This window comes from Meleagris gallopavo, chromosome 1 (assembly GCF_905368555.1).
Source record: "Meleagris gallopavo chromosome 1, MGAL_WU_HG_1.1, whole genome shotgun sequence".
NCBI lineage: Eukaryota > Metazoa > Chordata > Aves > Galliformes > Phasianidae > Meleagris > Meleagris gallopavo.
Genome location: NC_139404.1, coordinates 55139871 through 55167325, shown reverse-complemented (window position 1 = coordinate 55167325; position 27455 = coordinate 55139871). Strand labels below are relative to the sequence as shown.

The following is a 27455-nucleotide window of genomic DNA, read 5'->3' as shown; positions in this document are numbered from 1 at the left end:
ACAAAAGTACAAGTATTTAATGTACATGTGCAAAATGAAAAGTTTCTGTGGAATGGAGAGAGGGAGCTGCTAAAGATGCAGTATGCTAATTCCTTCTATTACTCAGACTTCAAAATAACCACTCCTTTTTGCTTGTAGCAATTACTTGTTCTCAGTCAGAACAGTTTGTTGGCAGCAGAGAAAAGCACAACTAAATATTTCTCATGTCATTGCTCTCTTTTCCCATGTCATATAGAAAAAAAACCACCTGATTAATTCCTTTGACGTTTGTATTTATTACTCCTTCCTTAGTCTTATCTTGTTTTTTCTGTCCTTTCCTCTCATTTTCCCATTTCTTTGTCTCTCTATTATCAGACATTGAAATGATTTCTTTGTAACAGTTACATACACATTTACAGGGTTTGGTTTAATTTGGTTTTGCTTTTCTATAAGAAAGACTTGGCCCCTTCTCTTGTCTGTCCCAGTGCACAAGTTGTCATGTGCTGGTACTGTAAGTCCACTTACACTTCAACTCCTTGAGCTATCATGTATTCTGTTGGTATTTGAGGAATTGAAAATCAATCATACAGCCTTATGGCTTAGGTTCAGCACAATTCTATTATGCCCACTTGAAAATGTCAATTCAAACCTTTTGGGTTGTATTTCAAAGCCTAATCAAGCTTGCTGTCCAAGCTGGTTTGGAGTCAACTCACTCTTGTCCATGGGTCTGCTTATTAGAGTTTGCCTGTCAGAAGCTAGTGCAGAAGAAAACAGTTTTCATAACAGTACAATCATTCAATGGACATTTTACAAAGACAGGTCACCCAGACAAATATTTTAGCAGAGTGCTTACAGTTGTAGTGCACTTCTGCAAGTATGTTTCAAAAAAAAAAAAAAAAAAAAAAAGCAAACAACCTGCATTGATATCAGAATGTTACCAACTGTATTTTCTCATTAAATTTATTGATTTTTTGATAGTTTATTGAGATTGGTTTCTAGTCCTGTCTTGTCAAATTGGTACAGAAAGGATTTTAGATGCCAACCTAAACCTAGGAGACCTTTCATATTTTGGACCACGTGAATAAGTGGGGATGATGCCTCCAAACAGATGGGTCAAAAATGCTGGAAGAACAAGCTAAGCAGGAGTTGCTTAGAGTTGCATCGTGCTTGGCAGATGTGCCTTGGACCATGCTTTGAGTATGTCAGAGTACTTCCAGTAAGTGTGAAAGGCTTACCCTGAGATTGAAAAAAGCTCTGTTTGGAGTGAGCCATTAGCAATCCTGTGAAAATATGTACTTTTATATATTGGAGGCAGATGAGCTTTGTCCTTTGGAGAAGAACACAGTGGTAGGCTCTTAGTGGTGGCATTTCTAGCTGATTTATAGAAGTCTCTTCATTCAGTGAAAAGTTGGTGCCTGTCCTATATATATAGTATAAATAGGAAACAACTCTCTCCTTTCATCTCCCATATATAAAGGCATTGCTCTATTACCCATTCTTTCTGCTTCTTCTCATTCATTGTGTTTCTTCTTATCCTGTGTTCTGCAGAGGCGCAGAGATTTTCTCCAGTGGATGCTTGACTCCCGCAACTCAGCTGATGCCTTAGCAGGTGGATATTTTGATAAGATCTGTCCAGCCACCACTTCCAGCCAGAATGAATTGCCTCTTGTTGACAAGACCCCATCTGAAAAGGCTCAGAAGATGCTAACTGAGGATGAGATAGCAGGCCAAGCTTTTCTCTTCCTGATTGCTGGGTATGAGACCACCACTAGCACACTGTCCTTTGCCACGTACTTGCTAGCAACCAACCCGGAGTGCCAGGAGAAGCTACTTCAGGAGATAGATGAGTTCTCAGCAAAACACGTGAGTACACTATGCTAATGTGGAGCTTCCTGCAAGGAGCTAGGCAGTATGGATATCACACAGCCATGACACCTGCATGGCTCCTATTTGCATCGGTTTTGTGTGTATTGTTTATTAATATGTTGTCAAGATTTTGCACATTGTTACCCTAGTTTTTCTCTTTTGTATCTGAAGGAGAAATAGAGGAAAGTTATGAAAGTTATCTGGTCAACAGTTAGCTCTACTGTTGCCTTAAAGTGAATAATATTTTATGTTTGCTGATGGTGTGTCCTCTGATTTTCAGTCAGGAGCTTATGAGAGACAAAGTACCTATTTGAAGTAGAGATTTTTTGGAGCAAAACTTCAAAATTGATCTACGTATATTGATATTTATTGTGGTGCTCTTTTGTGTTTTATTTCTTTATTTACTATTCATTCATTTTGAAATTGTTAAATGATGTCACTTTTCAGCAACTGAGGAGTTGACCCAAGATTTTTGTGTCATAATGGAAATTTAACCTTTATAAAATATCTGACATTGTTGAAATTAACCAGCTATGGGCAGATTCTAAAAATAGACATTTTCATAGTTTCCTGTTGTCCAGATAGTTTTGTTCCTTCTGTGGTCAACTTTGTTTACTGATCTTCGTAAGGATGTGAAGAGAGTTATTATTAATCACAAGCTTCAAAGTTTATTCCTTTATTTTTTCTTCAGCAGCAGAATATAAGTGTGTGCTTAAAAAAAGAAATCACTCACATGTAATTCTCTTAAGCTGTTTTAGAATTTCTCCTTCATTTTCTTTATTTATCAAGGAAGTTCACATTTCCTGGTTAATCATCAACAGCATTTTGCGTATCTAGCAGACAGTCTGGCAACCATTGTTCTACTCCACACAAGTCGTTAGTTATGAGAATTCAGGCTGAGTGGCTTTATCTTTTTCTTTCCGCTTAACTTTTTTGCATTGGATCAAAAGGCCAACCAACGAAGAATGACGCAAGGGATGACTGTCTTGCAGAATTTATATGCTGGATTTGCATACTGAAATCCTTAAGGATACAATTTTGGTTGTTTTATGCTTTCTATGCATTCAATGCACTGTGTTGTACTTAGAGAACAAGAAAGGAGTCGTATGATTATCTCCTTGGCTGGCAACATAAAGTTCTTGATTATGTGAAAGTATGCCCATTCAAGAGTTACTGTTTCCCTCCTTTTAGTTGGGCAAACAGAAAAGCCATAATTTGTGTACACAGAATGTATGTTTTGTCTTGCATGAAGATGGTTTGAGAGTAGTGCTTTTCTGTCTGATTCTTTTAACTCTGAGAGTGCAGATGGACAACAGCTGAGCTTTTCCTCAGTGCGTGCTTCATATAGAATTATCATGGAATCGTAGAATGGTTTGAATTGGAGGGGACTTTAAGTATCATCCAGTTCCAACCCTCATGCTATGGGCAGGGTTGCCACCCTCTAAATCAGGTGTATAGATAAGATCAGATATATCTCTGGTGTAAGTTAATACAATGAAACCATTTATGTGCTACATTATAACTTACAGAATTCAGGTTATTTTCCTAGGTTATTAGCAATATGATGCTCTAGTTGGACTATATTTATTTGTTTCATTCACATACAGCAGCAGACCTAAACAAGCCCTCATGTCCAGTTAGCTCAACTGACTTCCTTTAGGCTTGCAAAGTTGTGAAGCTACAGTGTGGCCTGCAATATGTGTGATTTACTGATTAATACTGGAGGCAGAGTTGCATAGGAGAAATCCCTGTTGTAACCTCAAGAAGAATATATTTCATTTCCTCTCCAATTCATTAAAACTAACAGCCAAAGAAACTGAAGTGAAACTGCTGGGAGAGATCTCTAAATATGACAGATCCATGATGTCCTTTCTATATGTGTGTAGATGAGTAGTATGTGAATTAGTATACTTTTCAATGTAATTGCATAGAAAGCTGTTGAGGAATATTTGCCCTGCAAGCTGTCATTAACCTTTTGTAGACTTTTCATAGAGGGAGACCGTTTACATGGCCATAGCTGTATTAACAAGTACTGTGTTCCCATAGGCACAGATTCACAGTGTGGCACAGCTGGCAGTGAGGGCTGCTGGGTGCACACTGCACACATCTTGGAGACTTTATTTTGGGTTACTTCTAATCTGATTCTGCTCACCAAAGGCCACTTAGCAGTTGGAATGATTTTCTAGTTTAAGTGCTATTAAAGGAACCCTGGCTGCAACCCTGAAGACTGTAGTGTGGACCTGTGCAACAGGCTTGCTTGTAAGCATGCTCCTGATCCAAGCTGGAACACTAATCCATCCCTACCTTGTATATGGTCTGTCTGAGCTGTCACTCGTTGTTTTTAGTATTTCAGTAACAATACAATCCAAATGAATTATGCTATTCAAGAAAATCTATTGATTTTCTAAGAGGACTGTTTGGCCTTTGCAGCATCAAAGGGGAATTGTGGAACTAGGAACAATTGTGGCAGGGAAGATAAAACGTGATATAGAGAGATGGCACTCAAATTAGTGATTTTTTTCATGTGAGTAGTGCACACAGTGTCATTCCAAACACATGTCCTGTGTTTTGAATTGATTGGAAGAACCTTTCAAATCATTTCCCCATACTTTTTTATTTTTCAGGTTTATCAGAGAACATACATGACTATACAGCTGAGGAGAGCGGGGAGATGACTGTTCTTGAACTGTCTTTTAAGCAAGGAAATTCATGGTTCTAATTTGTGTAGCTCCATTCTTATTATAAACAGATTATAATTTGACGGAGGACAATGCACTGCTTGAGCCTATTCCAGAATAAAAATAAGGATGCAACAGTTCAGTCCCCTGAGTGACTGTAATTAGCTACATTTAGGCTAGAAAATAAGATCCACATGGACAGTTTGCAAGTTACAGGAGTTATTTTAAAACAAGGAATATGTAGATGCTATGTTCATTTGTCATGCAAGGGAGAGGAAGAGGGCATAACAGCTACAGTTTGTTATCAAGTCAGTTGCTAAGAAATTTGCTTAGGTTATAGCCTGTGCTCAGCACATCAGCTTTGCGCTTATCAAGGTGCTTTGCAGTTTTCCAAAAGGAGGTTAGAATGCCAAAGCATGGAGAATAGTACGGCCAAGTTGTTATGACAGGTGGTTGAAGACTGCTTTGATTTGCAGATATGCAAGTGTTAAACACAGTAACCTCTCCAGCCAAATTTATACTTCGGTAACTATAACTACTAAATACTCTCCACCACGTTCCCCTTCCTTCCTCCAAGCATTTCAGTTGCCTCATGCAGCATGCTTTATTGCCCTAATTTGTGCTTGTAGAGCTGTGGTGTGATTTTACAGCAACTGCTATGTTTCATCCTGGGGATGGCTGTACTTCAGTGGTGGACAGAGTGATTTATGTGTAGATAGATCCTAGTTTATACACTCGCTTACTAAAGTTTATAAAGACATGTGGGAACCATCTGAGAAAAGGTGCTATAAATGACAGGCCCAGTTCCAGTTTTCCTGACACACCAGTCAAAAACTCGAAGTACAGTGTCTTTGTGATAGCATGATAGGAGAGCAAGACCAGTGCATCTGGTCCTACAGTGTATTTTGGTGGCTCTGATTGAGGATACCCTTGAGTTTGCTCTGATCTACATCTATCTTGCCTGCTTAGTGATTACCTTAGAGGAATAGGACAGCAGGAAAGGGAAAGAGAAAGCATGGCTCATTGAGAGAGCTTTAAACCAGGTATGAAGTGGGAGGAGGTTAAAACAAGGCTTGCTAGAGATAAGCCTGGTGGAAGTATGATGGGACTGGGGGAGATGTGAATGGCTCAGCTGAAGTACATCTACACCAATGCATGCAGCATGGGCAACAAACGGGAGGAGTTGGAAACCATTGTGTGGCTGGCAAACTATGACTTTGTTGCCATTACTGAAACATAGTGGGATTGCTTCCACAACTGGAGTGCTGCAATGGATGGCTATAAGCTCTTTAGAAAGAATAGGCAAGGAAGGAGGGATAGTGGTGTGGCTTTCTGTGTTAGAGACCGTTTCGATGTTATTGAGCTAGGGCTGGGAAAGATAAAGTTGAGACTTTGTGGGTAAGAATCAGCAGGAAGACTAACAGGGGTGATGTCTTGGTGGGGATCTGTCAGGATGAAGAGACGAACAAGACGTTCTAGGAGCAGCTGGCAGAAGTTGCATGATTGACAGCCCTTGTTCTATTCAACTTCCCTGATATATACTGGAAACAAAATAGAGAACAGAAGAAGCAGTCTAGGAAGTTTCTAGAGTGTGTAGAAGACAAATTCCTGGCACAGATGGTAAGAGAGCCTACCGGGGGCGGTACCCTGCTAGTTCTGTTGTTCACAAATATAGGACTGGTGGGAGATGTGGAGGTCGGGTGCTGTCTTGGGCAGAGCGACTGCAAAATGGTAGAGTTCTCTATTCTTGATTAAGTTCAGAGAGGGCTCACAAAACTGCTACCTTGGGCTTCCAGAGGGCAGACTTGGAACTATTCAGGACACTGATAGGGAGGGTCCATTGGGATTCAGTCCTGAAGGGCAAAGGGGTTCAGGAAGGCTGGACACTTATCAAGAAGGAAGTCTTAGAGGTGCAGGAGCAGGCTGTCCCGCTGTGCTGTAAGATGAGCAGGCAGGGAATAAAACCAGTGTGGATGAACAGAGAACTTCTTCCTAGGCTCTGGAGGAAAAAAAGAATTTATCACCTGTAGAAGAAGAAATTGGAAAGAGAAACGAAGGGAGAAAATTATAAAGGCAAAAGCCAAGTTTGGACTCAACCTGGCCACTATAATAAAAAAGAACAAAAAACTTTCATATGTGTATGGGGCTGCTGAATCACGGCCTGAACCTCTGATTGATCACCTGAGGCGAGCAATGAGTCAGCCATGGGAACACAGGCGAAGGCAATTCACCTGTGCTGCCAGAAGGGGTGGAGCCTGGCTCCACCTCTCCTAGACCCATTTAAGAGCTGACTGCCAGTGGGGAGGGATCTCTCTGAAGATCTGCTCCATTGGAGTTGTCATGGTTTCATGATTTTTCATTATCAGTATTCCACATCATAACATCATGTTATGCACTGGGGGTTTGACTGCTGATGCTCAAGTTCCGGGTGCCTGTCCAGAGGAGAAAAAGAGCTACATTTCCCCAGGGGGCTTTGTGGTCAGCGAGGAGATATTACTCCCGGCAAGGTAACCTGATGCTCGCTTCTCTGCCTGCGCTTCTCATCTCAGCGTTGTGGTAAGGCTGATCCACCATCAATTTCACACTCTCTCTCCTTATAAAATTCTGTTGATACCATATTTAGTAAATTACTTTGTTTTACCTCAGATTGTTGCCACTGTTTTCAATTATTTCGGGGTCCCCTATTTTCTTTTTTCCGGGGGCGCAGATCCGCGGATCCCTCCACCCTTCTAGTCACGGAACTGGGCCGAACCAGCCCGTAAACCGTTGACAGGAGTTAATCTTGTGAGCCCAGGACAGAGTGAGTGACTTTCTCTCATTACTCCAATATAAATTATATTAGCCAAGCTCCTGGGTGTGTGTGTGTGTACGTGTGTGTACACACACACACACACACACACACATGAACATGAGCGTGAGCTAGTTGTGTGCCCAAGTGAGCAAGAAGGCCAATGGCATCCTGGCGTGTATCAGAAATAGTGTTGCCAGCAGGAGCAGGGAAGTGATGATTTCCATGTACTGAGCATTGATGAGGCTGCACCCTGAGTATTCAGTAGACATTGCCCAGTTTATGGATAAAGATAGGTATGCATGGTTTGTTCGAAATCCATATCACAGCCATAGATTTAACTGATCGTTTGAAGTTACGCCCTAGCAGGTTTTTCTTACATTGTCTGGTAAACACTGATTGACAGGAGACTTAGAAACACCAGTGTGTGGAGGAATTAAGAGCAATTAGTCCCAACATGGCTCTACTCTATCCAGTGTCCTATTAACACTTGCATAGCTATTCATTGCTGGAGTGATTTGTAACCAACGTTTTCACCATTGTCTAGAGCCCGTAAATTTTAAGTGCACTCCAAAGTCCTGAGATATTCTCTCATTATTTAAATGGAGACCTGGAGATTTTTCCTTAATGATGAAGAAGAAATCTTCCTATTCCTATACATATTTGCTATTCTCTTGTGCTGTAGCACAGGAATATTCTCAATATGTATAACTGAAAATGTTGACTGGACCATGTTTGTCTTTCCTGCGTGTCAGTAGTACTGAAGGATGCCAACTCATTGTTTCATTTGTGAAAAGGTACAGCTTAATTCCATTATAGTTGCTGTGTGTGGTCAGTTGTGAACGGACTGGGTTGAGCTGGATTGATACATAAGGCCCCTCTGTGATTTACGAGTTTGATGTTATTTATCAAACATACTGGGTGTGGGCAGTGACTCATTTGGGGTAACTTGGCACATCATCACTGAATTGTGTGGAGTCAGTCTATTTTATTGTGGCTTATGATTCTCTTCAACATATTGAGGAGCTCCTTCACTGATCTCTCTGCAGTCTAACAGATATGTCATATTGCAAAGGAGATTGTGCATTTTCAGAATTTCCCTTCCCTTAAAATTCCCAGAGAGCAATGAGAGGTAGCACCATTTTCATGGTGTCACTGTGCCTGATTGAGTACTTTATATTTTTAAGCTGTTTATGCAGAGAATCTCCTTGGTAGCACAGACTGCTTTCTCTGAGCATTAGTGAGAGGTGAAAGTCAGAGAGATGGCACTGTCAGGGAATTACCCACAACAATTTGCATGAATTTGGTGCCTTTCATGCAGTATCTCAAGGCACTGCACTTTCAGAAGCCAGCAACTACAGAGACTAAGCTTCACTAAGTAAATATTGCTGACGGTGGAGGCATACATTTATCAAGGGAGCCTGAATTGTAAATAGTTTGCAACAAAAATCCCCCAGAAGAGAGTTGCTGTTGCACATGCGTATACATGTGTATATATAAAACACAGAAACAGTAGGCACAAGGAGTGTTGTATCATGTTGCTGTTTATTCCATTCCAGGAAACAACCCTCTTCAATTTCTTTATTTGTGTAAGAATATATTACAGAGCCTCACAGTATTCACAAGTGTCAGCTGCCAACAGTCAGTTTTGTTGTTAACAAATAAAAGCATGCTTTTAAACATGTAGAGACTGAATGCTATTGAGTTATATTTCTGCAGTTCTTCACACAATGACTTGAAGTCTGAAATCAGTTAATTAGCTTTGTTTTACATCTATGTATACAGGTTGGAGATTGCTAAGTAGGAGAAGACATTATGTCCCCACTTCTCTTAGTATCTAGAATTTACTGATTTAAATGCAAGCTTTTGACTCAAGATCTAGATTCACTTTCCTTGGGCAGAGACTTTTTGTTCCTTTTTTCTGATTGATATTTTCTCTTCTGTACAAGAAGAGAGAGCTTGAGCAAGCACTTGAGCCCATGCTCATCTCGTGTGTGCCCACTTTGACGTGAGGCACTGTTCCCAGACTGAAAGGGAACAAGGCTGAGGGGAAGCACTCGGGGTAAACTCGGGCTCAGTTTGCCCTCTGTACAAGTCTTAGCAGGTATTTATTTACGTAGTTGTCCTACATCCCAGACACCTTCATGGTGCCTACCAGAGGACTTGTCCTGTAAGACTTCTGGGAAGATCCCTGCTGCTGCTTCCACTTTACAGAAGATGTGGTTTGTAGATAGACACAGTTGTCCTTTGTCAGAATTATGGGCAAACAAGAAGAGTGTGGCCAGGCAGCAACCAAGTGAGGCCTATTATTTTTGCTATGCATTTGTAATTCTCATACTGTATCTACAGGTTTTGACTCTCCACAGGTACCTCTTTAAAAGCTAAGTACTTCCTGGAATGAAGGATGTTACTAGTATGGAAAGAGTTGAGATGGTCAGCTGATAACCCCAGGGTGTGTTTTAGAAATGATTTGGCTTGAAAAGTCTTAGTTTATAGCAGCAAAGTCAGTGTTTCAAACCCCAGTGATATCCTGGCAGTATTCCCCCTTCCTTGATTTTTCCAACAATCCCACCAAAAAGACAGCCTGGTTATGAAAAAAATATATTGATTTTCTGGGGAAATACTATCAACGGCTGTGAACTGGTGATTCTATATGTCCTGGAATGAGGTGCTGTTGAAATGATTAATGTGCCCATATTTCAAGGAATTTTATTTATTTTTGACATTATAAGATTCTTTTTCTATCCTCTTCAACAAACAAAAAAAGAAAAAAAAGAAAAAAATGTATTTTCCATTTGTTCAGTTCAAGCTTATCAGTCTCTCGCCCATGAAGTCTAATTTATCTTTTGCTTGCAGTGTCACATGTTGCTCAGTAACTCTACCTTATTGCTATTCTTGAGCAAAACTGAGTCTCAGGTAATGTATGCTAGACAGATACTCATTTTCAACCCTGATTTCTTTTTTCCTGGTTGTTTGCTGTTCTCATAACGACCGGCCCACTATCACTGTTCACATTAAAGAATTAATTTTTCTAGTGACACGGGACAGTTAACGGTGAACATCTTAATAATAAAGTTCTTTAAATGCAATTAGATCTGTTTAAAGAATAAGTAAAGGAAAGCATGCACCTTCCTCATCTTTCTGTTTCCCATCTCCTCCCTATCTGAAGCTTTTTTTTGTTGTTGTTTTGTTTTTTGTTTTTTAAGAAAAGAGCGTATTTGCTTTCAGTGTAAGGAAAAAATTGACAGCTGAGTAAGAAATTTGATACAGTTTTGTTCAAATTTGTATCACAACTGTTCCAGCACACCCCTCTGGACATTTTTTGGCAATCTCTCCAGAGACAGAGGAAGCCATATTCATACAATTATCAGTATTTAATCAGTGGTGCTTTCTAGATAGCAGAGTATTTGCAGAGTATAGGTCCAGGTAGAATTAGTAGATCAAATTTTGCGTTGGGCAGTTGAGCCTTGAATAAGAAGATAAGGCTAAAGCATAGTAAATAACACTCCCCACCACATCTTTGGTAGGAAAATGCTCTTACTGGTCTTGTCAGAGGAGTTATATATGGTTGAAAGAGAGGTGAACACTGCATGACTTCTTAGGAATAGGGATACCCTTCGTAGGTGCACTTGCTTCATCTTTTGATGACCGTCTAGCAACTAAGCAGATTTGTCTGTGAAGTAAGGGTAAACAAAGGTGTTTAGATACTCATATACATTAATTTTCATGGTAGTTGGCACCAAAAGGTTTTCTAGAAGGTGTATGTTGCTGAACTATGAGTACCTAGCTATGAAGGGAAGGCCAGCTGCAGGCATAATCACAGATGTAAGAAATCAGACAATCCAAATCATCTGGTCCCACTGAATTTACAAGTGAGTGAGGATGTTCTTGGACATCTACAGGAAGAATTAGAGATTTACAAGAAGAATTAGAAATCTGTGCGTGGTCAGGAGGCTATGATCTCATTTCAATCACAATAACGCAGTGAGACAACTCGCGTGACTGGAATGCTCTCATGGATGACTATGTTCTTTTCAGGAAAAACAAAGCAGCAAGGTGAGGCAGTGGAGTGGCTCTTTATGTGATGGATGCTTAGGGACGAATGATGAACATGTGGAGAGCTTATGAATGAGAATTAAATGGCAGGCTAATCTGAGTGGTACTATTGTCGGTGTTTACTACAGGTGGCCTGATCAGGAGGAGGAAGTTAATGAGGCAGTTGAAAGTAACCTTGAATTGGTTGACACTCAAGCACCACTTCTTCCAAGCTCAAGACTAGTGCATCCCTAAGAGTAAGAAATCAGACAAAGGTGGCAGGGAACCTGCATGAACGAGCAAGGAGCTGGTGGGAAAACTTAAATGGAAGAAGAAATTCAATGGCATATGGAAGAGGAGTCCACTTAAGAGGAATATAGGAATATTGTCAGGGCATACAGGGATGTCACAAGGAAGGCTAAGGCCCACCTGGAATTAAATCTGGCAAGGGAGGTTAAAGACAACTAGAAAGGCTTAATTATGTCAATAGCATAAGGCAGACTAGGAAAAATGTGGGCCTGCTGCTGAACGGCGTGGGTATCTTCCTTAGTAGCAGAGAACACTGAGAAGGCAGAGTTACTGAATGCCTTCTTTGCTTCAATCTTTACTGCTGGTACTGCCCCTTGAAACTCCCAGGCCTTGGAGATATGAAAGAGAGTCTGGGGAATACAAAACTTATTGTGTCAAGGAGGATCTAATCAGATATCATCTGGACAAACTCAATGCACCTTGAGGCATGGGCCTCAATGGGAGTGCTGAGGAAGCTGGTAAAAATGATTACCAAGGCACTTTGTATCACCTTTGAAAGGTCACGGAGAACATGAGAGATGTCTGAGGACATCTCTGGAAGTCAGTGTTACTCCAGTCTTCAAAAAGGGCAAGAAGGAGGAGCGGGAAAACTACAGGCCAGTCCACCTTATCTCCATCCCTGGGAAAGTGGTGGAACGGTTTATTCTGGATGTCATCTCTGAGCAAGTGGAAAAGAAGATTATCAGGAGTGGTCAACGTGGATTCAAGAAGGGGAAAACACGCTTTATCAATGTGGTAGTCTTCTATAGTGTCATGACTAGTGTGTAGATGAGGGGACAGCAGTGGATGTTGTCTACCTTGACTTCAGCAATGCTTTTGACACTGTTTACCATAGCATCCTTTTGACACTGTTTACCATAGCATCCTTGTAGGTAAGCTTAGAGAGTGTGGGATAGATGAGTAGACAGTGAAATGAATAAGAACTGGCCAACTAGTAGAGGCTTGTGGTCAGTGGTGCAGAGTTTAGTTGGAAGCCTGTAGCTAATGGTCCCTAGAGGTCAGTACTGGCATAGTTCTGTTCAACATCTTCATCAGCGACCTGGATGAAGGGATAGAATGCACCCTCAACAAGTTTGCTGGGGATCCAAAGCTGGAAGGAGTGGCTGATACACCAGAAGGCTGCACTGCCATTCAGCAAGACCTGGACAGGCTAGAGTGTTTGTCAGAAAGAAACCTTATGAGGTTCAGCAAGGGGAAGTACAGAATCCTACACTTGAGGATGAATAACCACATGCATCGGTGTAGGTGAGAGGCTGATCTGCTGGAAAAGAGCTCTGCGGAGAAGGACCTGGGTGTCCTGGTGGGCTATAGGTTGGCCATGATCCAGCAGTGTGCCCCTGTGGTCCAAAAGGCCATTTTATGGCCAGCAGACCAAGGGAGGTGATCCTCCCCCTCTGCCTTGCCCTCCTGAGTCTGCGTCTGGAGTGCTGTGTCCAGGTCTGGGCTCTCCAGTTCAAGACAGGGAACTTGTAGAGAGATCCCAGTGAAGCAGCTGGACTGGATAAACTCAAGAGGTCCTTTCCAATACATACAGTTCTGTGATTTTGTGATATATCTTTCAGAACCCCACACTGTATTTCAGCGTTATCAGTCAACATCATTCATCAGGCTGAAACTTGTCTCCTGGGGAAAATTATGTGCTTGACAAAACAAAAAGCATTTCCAAGCTCTTTGTTAGTTAGCTTTAAACTGTGATGAAATCCCTTTGTGTCCCCAGGATAACAGGCCAGTTTTTCAGGGGATGAACACATTGGTCCAGCCCTGGCATCCTCATCTGCTACAGAGATCATCATTGAACTATCTACTTCTGAGATGCTTTCAGGATGTGGGGAAAAAAAATCTTACTTTAATGGTGTTGTTCAGGACAATCTTGACTCTTGAGATCTATGAAAGCAGGTATCACTTTCTTCATGGTAAGGGGCTTTTTTTTTTTTTTTTTTTGTGGAAAGAGAAAGAGAGAAAAGGAAGAGAGGTATTGTGGAACAGCTCATAAAACGCAGATGACCAACAAGTCATACATGTGTGTATGCACATAACTGCATATGAGAGAAGGAGGGAGAAAATGAATTATGGTTGAAGAAAAGGATATCTTTTATCTGAAAGCTGAACATGGATTCCTGAATTGTACATATTATATGTGTAAGGTGTGAAAGCTGAGCTGAGGAGAACATGTGCTTAATTTGTTAAGAAATGACAAAATCCTAGCAGCAACCACAATGAAATTGAACTTGTATTCAACATATTAATCTCCTAAAAATGATTTTAGCTTGTGTGAATGTGAGGTCAAAATGGAATTTTTCCTCTAGGTATGTACATAAATTAGGTTGCACTAATAGGAAGTAACCAGTCCGTTTATTTGTCAGTAAGCATTCAGAGTGAAGGCTGAATGAGCCTGTGTCAGAAGGAAATGAAACTAGTTTGCATTTCATGATTATGCAAAGCAGTTCTTGGTAAAATGCACTTCTAGTGACCTCCTCCTCTATTTTTTCCTTTCTCCTATCACACTAGCAGCACATGTATTTAAATAGCTTCCATTTTTAATGATGTGTTTGTGTTACTTTTACTTAACATGAGATGTCTTTTGTATTGTTTGCTGTGTTTATTCTTATGCTTCCCTTTAAATGTGGAATGAAAGAAAAAGTGGTGTTTCAGGGTGTTCCCTTGCTCTGGATCTGTAGTTGTCTACATATGAGGAAACATTTCTCTGCTTAACCAAATATGATGACTGGGGCAAAGGGAGTAGTCAGGAAGATGCAAAGAAAAGTAGGAAATTCATGCTATTTGAGGACTGTCTCGTTTCTCTCCAGTTGATAGGTTTTACTGACTGAGAACTGGATGACACCAATTTTTTACTAGTATATCCAGGAAATTTGGTGCTTGACTTTCAAAAGAGTGAATAGGAGTGTTTTCCAAAATACAAATAATAGAGTCATAAAATGGCCTGGGTTGAAAAGGACCTCAGAGATCATCCAGTTTCAACCCCCTGCCACAGGCAGGGTCGCCAACCACTAGAACAAATCCTCCACTGAACTTTTAATTCAGTGTATATAGTCATGCTTTTCATGTTTCAATCAATGTGCCAAAATGCTTTCTATTGAAGTGGAAGCTGATCAGAAGCAGATCTTCACTGCTGTAGCAGCAAGTGAGATAGACAGTCAGGGCCTCAGTCAGGGGAGAGAAAGCTAGAAACCTTGACTGCCTGTACAGACTGAACTGTTGGTTTCTAACCAATGTGTAGTAGATGAAGAGGTGCTTGGATGAGAATGCATTTAATAATTGAGCCAACGTTTTCCAACTGAATGAAATCTGTAGATCGAAAATTCAACTAAATGTTCATTGTTCATTGTTTTCTAAGGAAAAAAAATCGTTGTTTTGTAGGCATCTGAAAGTAAAGCTGAATTGAAGAATAGTTTCTGTTAATAAGTGGGAGAAGAAAAAAAAAATGCTGCTTTTTTTCTTTTTTTTCCTTAATACACCTTCAGGTCAAAAGGAGAAATTGGTTAAAATGATTTTGATCTTCTGGTGCAATAGAAATTTGAATAAGCTTTTACATCTTTCTCAATACTCAGAGTTGCACTTCAAATCTAAAGGAGAAAATTGAAAACTTGAGAATTGGGCAATTATCCACAGCCCCTTACTGCTGTCACTGATCTACGTGAAGGGATGAGGAAGTAACAAAATGTCAGCAAGTCATTGTATTGTGAACTGGAACTAACCACTTTTAAGAGCTCTTCCTTTTTTGGAATTTGTTTTAGAGATGCATCAAGTTCATATGCAATCAGGATATGATGTGAAGAAGGTTTTGTGCAGTGAGGAATGAAGATTTAATAGCCTGATAAGTAGAGAAGCTTACAGATAATTTCAAAGTGTTAATCTAACCTTGCTGTGCCTTTAATCTTTAAGCATTCTGGGGAATGTGAAAAACAAAAGCTGACTGTTGTAATATCATAGAGTAGGCATGGAGAGAAAATTTCTTCCAGCAGAGCAGCTTTTAAATAAATTATTGCTTTTTTTTTCCCCTCCATGTTGGGGGAAAAATAGCTCTAAGACGGATTTAAAGGAAAGTGAATTTACTAAGTGTCCTGCATCTTTCTCTCTCACTAATTAGTAACAGTCAAACGCTCTTGTTCTGCAGACACTGACTACAAAGAAAAGGATAAAGAACTTGGGAAAGACTCTAGAGCTGAAATAATTAGGCAATTTATCATTTAAGGTAATTGGACTTGTGCAAAGCAGTGTTATTTACCACAGGTTTCCATTTCTCCTAACCGGGTGTGAAAAATACAGCTACATCAATTGGGAAATGCTCTTGGTGCTTTTTCCACAATGCATTGTGCCAGAGACTCTCAGTTCAAAGTGTGATGTTCCTCCCAGTGATTTCTTTTCCCTCAGTGATCTTCAGAAGCGGCGTTCAGCTTCTAAAACCTCAAACTGAAATTAGATTAAAGTGCCCAATATGGGGTCAGAAATGGGAGGGAAAGAGAGACGAGTTTCCACCAGGGAATTTTCACTTAACAAATGAAAGCCTTTGCTTTGTTTCAAAGGAAAAATTGCCAAGTAGAGGCACATCTTAAGCACATCAGTTGCCAGCTGAGATGTTTATGCTAATTTACAAAGGTATGTAAGTATAAGAATCAGGGGGTCCAAAACTCCTGCTTCTGTGATGTGAAAAACTGGCATTTAAGTACCACTGGCAGATAGCTCTGATGCTGTTTCAGTTTAAGGGAGAAGTGGGGAAGCAGGTGTGAAGGCTTTCCTTGAATTTCACCTCACAGCTCGCTAGCAGTATGCATGACCTTTCTCTTGGATAATCAGCAAACTCCAAGCATTAAGAGTGCCGCAGGGCTCAGCCTTGCCAGAGGCTGAGGCTTCCCTTCATTCCTTAAGGTAGAGGGCACAGCTGCTCCTTTGCAGCTTTGAAGCAGACCTGCGGGTATTGGTCGATGCTTAATCGAACATGAGCCAGCAGCGTGTCCAGGTGGGCAAGAAGGCCAGTGGAATCCTGGTTTGTGTAAGAAATACTGTTGCCAGCAGGAGCAAGGAAGTAATAATTCCCATGTACTCAGCACTTGTGAGGTTGCACCTCAAATACTGTATTCAGGTTTGGGCCCGGCTCTACAAGAAAGGTATTGAGGCCCTGGAGTACGTTCAGAGAAGAGCAATGGAGCTGTCAGGGGTCTGGAGCACAAGTCTTATGAGGGGTGGCTGTGGGAACTGGCATTGTTTAGCCTGGAAAAGAGGAAGCTCAAGGGAGACCTTCTTGCTCTATACAACGACCTGAAGGGTGGTTGTGGAGTGGTTGAGTTTATCCACTTCTCTCATATAACTAGCAATGGGACTAGAGGGAATGGCCTCAAGGGCCTCAATTTGTGCCAAGGGAGATTCAGGTTGAATGCCAGGAAAAACTTCTCCGAAAGAGTGTTCAGGTGCTGGCACAGGCTGCCCAGGGAGGTGTGCAGTCACCATCCCTGGAGGTGTTCAAGAAAGATGTTGTACTGAGGGTTGTGGTTTGGTGGGAAGTACTGGTGATAGGTGGATGGTTGGACTAAATGATGTTGGAGGTCTTTTCCAACCTTTGTGATTCTATGATTGATATATTGTTATTTTAAAGTAATTTTGCTCTACCCACCTGTTATTAACCAGCCAGCAGACTCCCCCACTTGGGAGAGAATCAGGGGAAAAGGCAATGTTTAAATTATTTTGCTGCTTGCCTGCAAGAAATTCACAAGTATCTGCTGCCAGGCTGTTGTAGATGAGTGCCATGGAAGTGCTTTTAAGTGGCACAGCTTAACACCTGTTGCATGCATGTCTTCAGAGAATGTCACGGGTTGTGTGTTTTCTTCCTGCCAACAGCTTGTTATTTTAAAACAGTTGTATGCACTTGATATTTTCTTTAGCAAGGAGAAAGTCATGACTACCAGCAATTTTTTGTGGAGATGTAAGGAGTAGTAGGTTGTTACCTAAAATATTGCCTTTATCCCGAGCAAGCTGAATGTGTGATGAAATACAAAATACAGATACACTCCTTTGGCGAGGGATCAAGCTCTACCAAATTTGTATGAGCTCAGGTACAGACAGGAACACCTCTGCCGATGCAGTCAAATTATCAAATGAAGAACACTTCAATGTTTGTCAGTGTCTGTACCATATCATGATTTGATGGCTATTGATGTTGACTGCTTTTGTTGAACTGTGCCTTGACTGACATTTCAGGTTTTGGGGTTGTTTGGCTTAGAGCTAGGAGCCAAATATCTTTCTAGTAGCCCTACTGATTTACTAGGGCTGTGTAAATTCTGTTTTTGCCCAGCACAGTAGGAAGGTAGGAATCAAATGGTAGGGTGTGATTCTTGTGCTCACAGCCACATGGAGCAGTAAGGACAGTGACAGTGTTTCTCCAGGCTGGGTTAGGTGTGCATCTGAGACCTTGTCTAGTGATTTGTGCTTTGTGTTTTCCTTTCCTGAACTGCTTCTTTCCTGAACATACAGATCTTTGCAGAGAACTGCCCAGGGAAACTACTCTGCCCACGTATGCCTTGTGGATAGCCTTGCTTGTTGTTTTGCATTATGACAGTTGCCTGTGCTTTGCACAGGGTCTGTAATCCCTCTTAATTCTGCAAAGCAGCTTATCTGTTTCTTCAGTTTACCCAGAGAGATGAGTGGTTCCCTTACATACAAGTCTGAACAGTGTTTAACCCAAGCTCTAATTTCAGGCCATTCTTAAGGCTGGGTACTCCACCTCTTCAGCACTGCAGTCTTCTGCCAGTGGGAGCAAGATGTTGTGCGTTTTCTAAATATTTTAGGTTATTTTAGCACTTCTCATACACTAGCACTCAAATGATACGTAAGTACTAATGTATAAATATCTGTGCAAGACTTGTAATATTAATGGTCCTGCTTTTTACAGCAGAGCACGAGGAAACACAAAATTTAAAAGTTTTAGTGAAAGTTAAAGAGATCTCATAATATTTGTAAGTTCTGGTTGATTTAAATGTCAAAGAAATTTTTTTGTAAAATAATATGGTGCTTTGCACATGGTTTAAATGAAAATACATGGATTTCCATTGCGTAGAGATCTGAATTGCTGCACTCACTCGGTCTACTGGTGTGCTTAAGTTAAAGGATGCTCATCGCCCTGTACAAGAAGAGAAATGCAAATATCTTTTTCCTGGTGCTTTGAGAAGTCTCACAAAGCAAATATCTTTCCATTCCGCAGGAATAAAAAATAAAGATATTGTCTATGAAATTAATTAAACCATAGATTTTAAGTTTAAGAGATCATTGCCATGCAGTCTAATCTTGTGTACAACCAAGGACATAGGACTTCACTGAATTTAATCTGTTTAAATTAGTGTATCTTTTAAAGAAAACTCCCAGTTGCTTAAATTAAATGGCATAAAATGTCTTTCCAGACTTTGAAAATGAAGAATCCTAAGAAAAACAAGTGAAACAAAATGCTTTGTTAATCTTTTTAATTATCCTTGTTCCACTGTTGCAAGTTTGACTGTTCCAGAAATGTTGGGCAGCCCTACCGTCAACGTGCTGTCCTTACAGAATTGTGGAAACCTCCACGTTTTGAATTAATTAAACATATAAATCCTACAAACCATATGTAAGGTAATTGCAAATGAAGAGCCTGATTCTGTTTCCATTTATATACTTTCATCACTCTTGCAGTGGGAATGGATTGTCAAGGTGTGCACACCATCCTTACGCTTATCTTCAGCAGTATTACCATCATCTTATTCCTGTCTGGTGCCATCTTGTTAACATATAAACAAGTGCTTGAAGCTATGGCAAGGCTTGTTTATGCTGCTGTGGTAGGATCTTAGTGTAACTGAGGATTGGGCTCTGAAGGCAATACCTTGTGATTACAATCCAGTTACTGAAAGGAAAACAACAACACTCAACTTGCTTGCAAGGAGCACAAAGCAAACCACAGAATGATTAGAGAAAGGGAAGACAAAAACATGACATACACCAGCAAGCCTTCCTTCTTTATTAATGGAAGAATGTGAATGTTTTCTTTGTCATGCTCTCTGGTTTGATATGAGAAGTATAAGCCATGCAAAATAATAGCTTATCTTACAAAAGTTAGAGTAGAAAAAATTGTTTCGGTCTTTTTGGTTCATACTACTTTTTTTTTATGCATGGTTGGACTGAAGTAGGCACTTTGATATAGGAATGTAGATTGTTTGATTGAATTTTGGATCTTGGTAGGGGTTAACTTCATTTTGTAGAGTGATGATATCAAGATGCCTCTAACTTAGTAAATCTGCGAAGACTTGACCCAAAGCCTTGGGAGGGTGTTGTTTTGGTTCAGATGCTAAGTGAGAAGAGTGCTGTGCTTCTGTAATCAAGCAGCTGCTGGAGCTGCACTCAGTGTTGTTGTTGTGTGCTCAGCCCCCAGGACCAGCTGCTCTGCTGTAATTTGGGGCCGGTGCTGAGGGGGAATGAGGGACATGGTAAACACGCAGACTAGCAATAAATGACAAGAGGGATACGATATGTAACATTAACCAGGCTCAGTGTTTGCTTAGGCTATGGAATAGTCTTTTAAATCAATCTTTTATTATCAGTGAAGCCTTAGCTGTGCACTTAAATGGAGAACAATGCAAGGACATGGAAACGGTGCAAAGCGAGCTTTCTTTCCTAGCTCTGATTTTATAAGAAAACCAGAGATAGATCCAGGTCATAACATGCAAATGTGAACTTTTTCCATGTTTGGCAGTGTTAGGAACTGGGCTCTGGTTTCATCCCCATTCCTGCCATAAGGATTCATCTCATTCACCAGTCATATTGTGCATAAATTCAGCTGGGAATGTCACACAAGGAATCCTCCCGCTCCTACTTGGCCTTTCTGGCAACAGTCAATCTACCACAATTTTGTTTACTCTCTTCCACTAGTTAGTTACCCTTCTCCTAAATGAGAATTCTGTTTGTTTCCATTTTTAATGTTTTGCTCTTAGATTCCCCTGAATGTCCATCATCCTTTCACACCTGAGTATAAGACCCTTTGGACATGAGAGATATTTTCTCCTCATTGTGCAATTGTAATTGTATTTTGCAGTGGTATCAGCTGTTAGTGTTTTCTCATAAAATTAAGTTCCTAAAATTTAATTTCGTTGAATATCTTTCTTCAAATTGTATTTGCTTACTTAGTTTAGAGTATGGACGGTATGTGTGACTGTTTTCAAAGGTTCACCTGTGGTTTTTTAACATTCTTTGAAAAATGTGGACATCAGAATTGGAGAGAATATTCTAAAATCAATATGCATCAGTGTGAAATATTACCCAGCTTATCTCACAGACCTAGTTTTACTCGGTGCTTGCTTGTTTCAAATGATGCAGCTGTTACTGTAGTTTAGCATTTCTAAGTGATTTTAGATCTTTCATTGTATTATTTTCCTTTTAATGTAGTTCAATAAATACCCTGAGAGAAATTAGCTGTGAAGTGTGAGCAAAAGTTGTGATTTGGAGGGGCTTGATTTTTATAGAAAAACTGTGTTACCAGAACTCCTAACTCCCCCCGAATCAAAACATTGCTGGAATGCTTGCTTGGTTGAAATCTGAATCCTATATTTTATATTTTTCAGTGTTTCAGATTAAGGAAGTAATAAATTTAATTCCACTAGCACTCAGTCTTTGCAGAGAAATGTGGTAGCCAAGAGACACTCGCTGTGCATATGTAGATGTATAAATTCTAAGCAGTTCATTGACAAATGCTACCAAGCCCTCATGAATGTCTTTGCACTTCTAAATTTATGTGCACTTATATATCCTTTAACATTGAACTAGGATTTAGGCTGGTAATTGTAGATCAGCACACAAGTAGGTGTTTTTTTTTTTTTTTTTAAAAGGTCTTGGAAGAACTTCCTTTTTGAAGTCAGTAGTGGGGAGAAACTGTTTTCCACGTGTTTTGATTTTAATCTCTTCATATTTGGACTGTACAAGGCAAAAAGAGAATCAAACACATCCACGTTATCAGCTGAAGATGGTAGGTTTCTCCTACAGTAGACTCAATTCTGGTTCATCCAGCTAACACTGGAGATCAAATGGAGATGTTTCGTTTTGGTGCAGGAAGAATAAGTTGCAAATCTCAGAATTACAGAACTGTAGTGGCTGGAAAGGACCTCTAGAAATAAAGTTCAGCTCCCTGCTAAAGCACATTCCCTACAATAGGTCACACAGGAATATATCCAGACAGGTCTTGAATATCTCTAGAGAAGGAGACTCCACAGCCTCTCTGGGCAGCCTGTTCCAGTGCTCTGTCACCCTCACAGTAAAGATTTTTTTCCACATGTTTGTGTGGAACATCCAATATTCCACTTTTTGGCCATTGCTCCTTGTCCTAACGCTGCATACCACTGAAAAGAGTCCAACCTCATCCGATTGCCTCCTGCACTTTAGATGTTTATAAATACTGATCAAATCCCCTCTTGGTCTTCTCCATGCTGAGCAGTCCCAGATCTCTCAGCCTTTCCTAATATGAAAGACTCTCCAGGCCCTTTATCATCTTGGTTCATCCTCCAAGTGGACGAATGGAGGATGATGGAGGAAACAGATCTTGAATTTAAAATTCCTTCAGGGCTTATGGACGTTATTTTGTTGAGACTTGGAACAGGGAGATGCAGAGCTGCAAAAGCAACACACAGAGATGTAATGTGCTGTTGAGCCTGCAGCACTGGAAGGTCTGGACAAGCACTAGTTAAAGCTAGTTAATTATTTAAGAAAAAAATTATGAAGCATAAAATATTCAAACTGCCTGTGTCTGATGCATGCCATTGCCACAATGTCGCACACACCTGGATTTTAAATTCTTGCCTCTTCATTATGCTTTTATAAAGTAAAGATGCCTCAGTACTAAAGACGGAATAATTATTTGTCAGGCATTAATAATAAACAAAACAAAGGGGAAGGTTTTTTTTATTTGTTTCTTCCAGAGGGAGGTACATCCTCTTCCTTTAAAATGAAAATCATTTACAGTGGTCCTTAGCTCTCTCGGAAATGAATAACTTACTAAGTGTTGTGATAATTGTGTAGAGAACCCATTATGGTAACACAGTGTAGCTACAAACTGACTGGGAAATTGGTGCCTTGAGTCTGAAATTACATGTTGCAGTTACCAGGCGTCATTTCAGATTAGCTGTACCTGTCTGGTGGCAGCTCCTATAGAGCCACATTGATGAGTCAGTCTTCCTCCCTTAGAAGCTGGCCTGGCAGAGAGGGCTTGACTTAGAAGCAAAGGCTCAATAGAAATCAGGCTATGCTGAGCTGTTTGTGCCTAGAGACAAGGTCTGCTAGAGAAGAAGTTAGTTGGAAACCTCAGCAAAAAAAAAAACACCTCCTGCAAAAGCTTGGAGAGGGTGTTATGCTGCTTACATACCCAGTGACAACTCTCGAGTACCTGGCACTTGCCTGAACCCTCTGTTGACATCTGCACACCTGTTCTTAGCAGGCAGAAGGCAACATTTCTCCTTCTGTATCTAAAAATGGCACTTCTCACACACACACATGAAAAAAAGGCTGTTAGGCACGGTATCTTTGCCAAACTCCATTTACATGTTGGCTGCCTGAAGTTCCATCTGCAGCGTCGATCACCTGACATTGGTTCACTTCCTGTCCTAAACTGCTAAAAAACCCCGGTGTGTGAAATGCTGGCCCCATGGCTTTTTCAAGAATAGATCATCATCTCCCTCCCTGCCTCTCGTCCGTGTTCTCTCAGCTCACTCAGTCTCCATCACCACTCACCATGCCATCAGCATTTGCCAATGTGGATCAAGCTGGGCTGATCCTCGAGGCCTGGCCCAGCGGACCTCAAAACAGGCACTTTCCAGCTTCTCTGCTTGCGATGCCACATACACTTGAATTTCTGCAGCTGTGATCTGAAGTTGGGTCATGACCTGTAACGTTACGGCCACTGCCTGGCGTGCATAAGTAGTCACCTTGCTCAGCAGGACTACGTGTGTGGGGAAGCAGCATTCTGAATGTGCACCAAGATCCTTCAGGGTATGAGTTTTATAAATGACAGATGTTGTAAACCCTGACTTCCTGATGGCAAGCACTGGAGTGGAACATTCTGTCATCAATGCTTATTATCTCAAGATTCTTAATTAGTTTCATTGATAATTTTGGCACACTCAAATGTTTCAAATGCTTAAATATTTCAGTACTTATTTGGTGGAAAGTCTTTCTGTAGTATCTCTATTGCAGGAGTACTCCAATTTAGGATTTTCTGTGATTCTACAATAATACTAGTCTTCAGACTGCAAGTGGGAAAGTGGTGACCGCTGTTCCTTTTGAGCCCCGAATGGGAGCTTCTCTCTGAGGGCTGATGTTACCTCTCATCATAAGCAATTGCAGAGCACCAAGGTGGCTGGTTTAGGAGCACCAGAAGGAGGAATGGTGAAAAGGCCTAGTTTTCCCTCTCAGCTTTGAATGCAGCATTTTTCCTTCAATCTCTGGTCTACCATTGAGGCATTCCAGCTGAATGCCCAGGATCATTTGGAACAGCTTAGTTCCTATGGAGAAAGATAGATGTTTTCCAGATTTAAGCAATTATACCTGGAGGAGGCTTCCTGTGGTGCTTTTTTCCTCTGCTTTTGGTGAGGGTAGTGGATTTCAGTGTCATGGTTGGATATCAGTGAATCTCCCTCTTGAGTTTAATGTGCACATCTCAAGCTCTTGCCCACCTGGGTCAGATGTGTAGAGTGTACACACACAGGGGAGCCTAGGTCACTGGACCCATTTTCCTCCCTCATAGCACTAACAATATCTCATGTCCAAGCTAAAATCTGTCTTCAGTCACAAGAGTTTTCTCTAGAGAACATGGCATGTCTAGTTTATACACAAGAAAAGAGAAAACCAAAACACCCAAACCCTCTAAACGTCTAATTCTCATAACTATTTACTTAAACTGTAGGCCTGAATGCTGAACATCTGCTGTAAATTGATGGTATAAATTCGCTGTTTGCTTCAGCAGAGAATTTGGCTTTGTGCCCCCAGATCTTTAAGAAAGGAATGTTTTAAACCTATGGTTAGGAGATGAAGCACATTCATATCACTGCTTTAATCAGATTTCCTTTTTTTCTTTTTTTTTTTTCTTTTTTTTTTTTTTTTTCAGACTAAGATGTTATTTTTTTCAGAGCCCCGTTCCTTGAATGTTCCCCATAGGTGGAATGTAATTAAACTCCACTGGCATCTCCCCCTGCTGGGATTTAGACGAGGGACAGATCTTTAGGAAGCATAAAACAAATACTGTGAAAAAAGAGACCTTGTTAGAAGAGTTGCCAGAGAATCAGCTCTGCTTCATTTACAAGCTGATAGTTTTGAAAATCTGCCCTTTCTCCTTTTGTGAATTGGTTTCTAGAAATCGTTAATTAATCACTTAAGCACCAGGGGCAGGGAGGAGCCCACCGACCTTTTGCAGCTCTGGCCCTGCTTGTGGGCTGAGAGTGCACACACTAAGAAGCGCTTTCTGCCTCAAACTGTGGCTTTTGCTCAAAAAAATTCAGTGGGGCAGGCATTGCATTGGGAGGCTCTGACAGCAGCCCTCAGCACGCTGGCATGAGAATGCAAAGGCCTCATGGCCAAAGACACAAGGCAGCTCCATCCCAGGCCTGCTCAGATGTGGTTTCCTCAGTATGGTCCTCCGAGTGCAGAGAGGCCACACACTGTTCCTGTCCCCAGTGGCTCCTCCCCGACTGCTGTTCCCAGGCTTTGCCTCAGTTGCCACCAACAGCAGGAAGATTACAAAGCCACAGAATCACAGTGGTTGCAATGGATCTCTGGAGATCATCTTGTCCAAACCCCTCCTAAAGCACATTCCCTACAGTAGGTTCCACAGGAAAGCATCCAGGCAGGTTTTGAAGGAGAAGAGGAAAATTCACAACGTATCTGGGCATCTTGTTCCAGAGCTCTGCACTGTTGTAGTAAAGAAGCTCTTTGTTATGTTTGTATGGAACTTGAGATAACTGTGGGACCTGCCTTGGTTCTGGGGGCATAAACACAGAGTAAACTTGTCAACTTGGGCCTATTGTGATGATAATCCATCCTCAGATATTGCTTGACTAATGGTTTTCAGATGCAAAAGTGCGGTAATAATATTTTTAGATGAGTTCCTAGTGAGTTGGTGTCTGTATTGCAAAGCAGTCTGCACCCTTAACTGTGACTGCCTTCAGTGGTCCTACTGCCTCAGGATTTAAGATGTTCTGCTTGGAAATGGGAAAAGTCCTAATGCTGGGAATGAGTTATTTGTTACCTGCCTGATACAGGGTGGCTGTGAATGATGGAGCAGAGTCCAGGCTGCCATCTGCCCATGTCACCAGCTGCAGCTGCTAAAACACAAAGGGGGTGCAGCCCCTCTTTGGGAAAGCGTATCACCTTTTAACAGCCCTTTGCACAATGGTGCGTGGAGGAGCAATATTCAGAGATTTCTAAACCCACAGGGGAAAAGCATGCAGCATGCTGTACAACAGCTACAAACATTTACAACTTGTGGGCCAGCCAAGCGCAGTTTTAATGGGGTTTGTGTTAACCCCATCAATTTGTGGTCACTACAACTACACATGATTAGCACATAGTCATAGTGCAAAGAGACTGTAAGGCACCATGAAGTTCTTGCAACATTTTTCTTCCCTCATTATCCATCCCCTCTTCCCCACTCCTTCCTTCCCTACTCTGTTTTGCTGTTCTCTCCGTGCCCCACCACGCACATGGGTGCTGGCCCTTTGAACCATTCCTGTTTTGTGAGGGAACATGTGTCATCATGTTTGGTGTTGGAGGAACCATGTAGAAATAGGTCCTTGGATCAGAAATCAGTCTTACTTCAGAGGCCTCACATCATTTACAAAAATAAGTACTAAGTTCACTATGGAAAAAATAATCAGGTCTGTGCATCTGTTCAATGCTATTAAGGATATTAGTTTTCAAGAGTGATCCATTATTCTGTGAAGTACCTTACTTTGTTAGACAAACAAAAAAACCCACACTTTTAATCTCCTGAAGCTTTTAATGGCATCACAGGATGCAGGTACTTGATACGCTGATACCTACAGCAGAGAGATGAAATGGCCTTAACTTCTCTTTGCTGCTGGCTTGAAACCAACAGAAAACAACAATGTGCCATTTTAAGAAGATTTTGACAGTGAGGACATTTCTGTAAGCATATCAGATACATACACACAGGCAGGAAAGTTTGTAGACTAGAGAGGGGACTGTACTTGGAGTGCTCTGAATTTTCTATAGCAGTATTCTAAATTCAGAGTAATTTCTAAAAGCATACCTGCATTGGCAGAGATTGCTGGGGAGGGGAAATAACAACAGAGTGGGAATTAGCTAAGGCCTGATCACCTTATAGGGGAAGTGTTAACCACAGGTGTGGTTTTTTTTGGGGGGGAGGGGTGAGGGGGGTTGCAACAAGAGTTCGGATCAGCGCTGAAGTACAGCAGCAGCAGCAGCAGCAAGTTTGGGAGCATGTCTGTGTAGCCAGATATGATTTGCTGCAGCAGTTCAGTGAATAGTGTCTTGTGAAGGAATGGAGGAGGTGCTCTGCAGTTCAGGGCAGAGGCAACATTGGCTGGGGCTGCCTGGAGAGGGTGAAGTCACAGTGTGCTGGCATGGCCCAGGGAGCAGCAGCAATGCAAATTTGGCAGGAGATGCTCACCTACATCTATGCATATTAAAGTATTACAATTGTTTTATAACTTGCTGTAGTTAATGGATGGCTTGTCTCTTTGTGGTTGTGTATATGCCACTTGAGTGGCATGTGCATGGTGCAGGAGTGCATCTGGGCACATAAAGCA

At 41.2% G+C, this 27455-nt stretch overlaps 1 protein-coding gene across 5 annotated transcripts in view; it reads left to right on the top strand.

The window, feature by feature from the left end:
- TBXAS1 (thromboxane A synthase 1) overlaps nt 1-27455 on the top strand; it is a 246457-nt gene that overhangs the window by 175132 nt on the left and 43870 nt on the right. For all 5 annotated transcript variants that reach the window (XM_085228360.1, XM_085228350.1, XM_085228340.1 and 2 more), the window contains one exon: nt 1528-1842. In XM_085228360.1, the coding sequence (XP_085084486.1) occupies nt 1528-1842 (315 nt within the window). The remainder of the gene's footprint in view (nt 1-1527; nt 1843-27455) is intronic.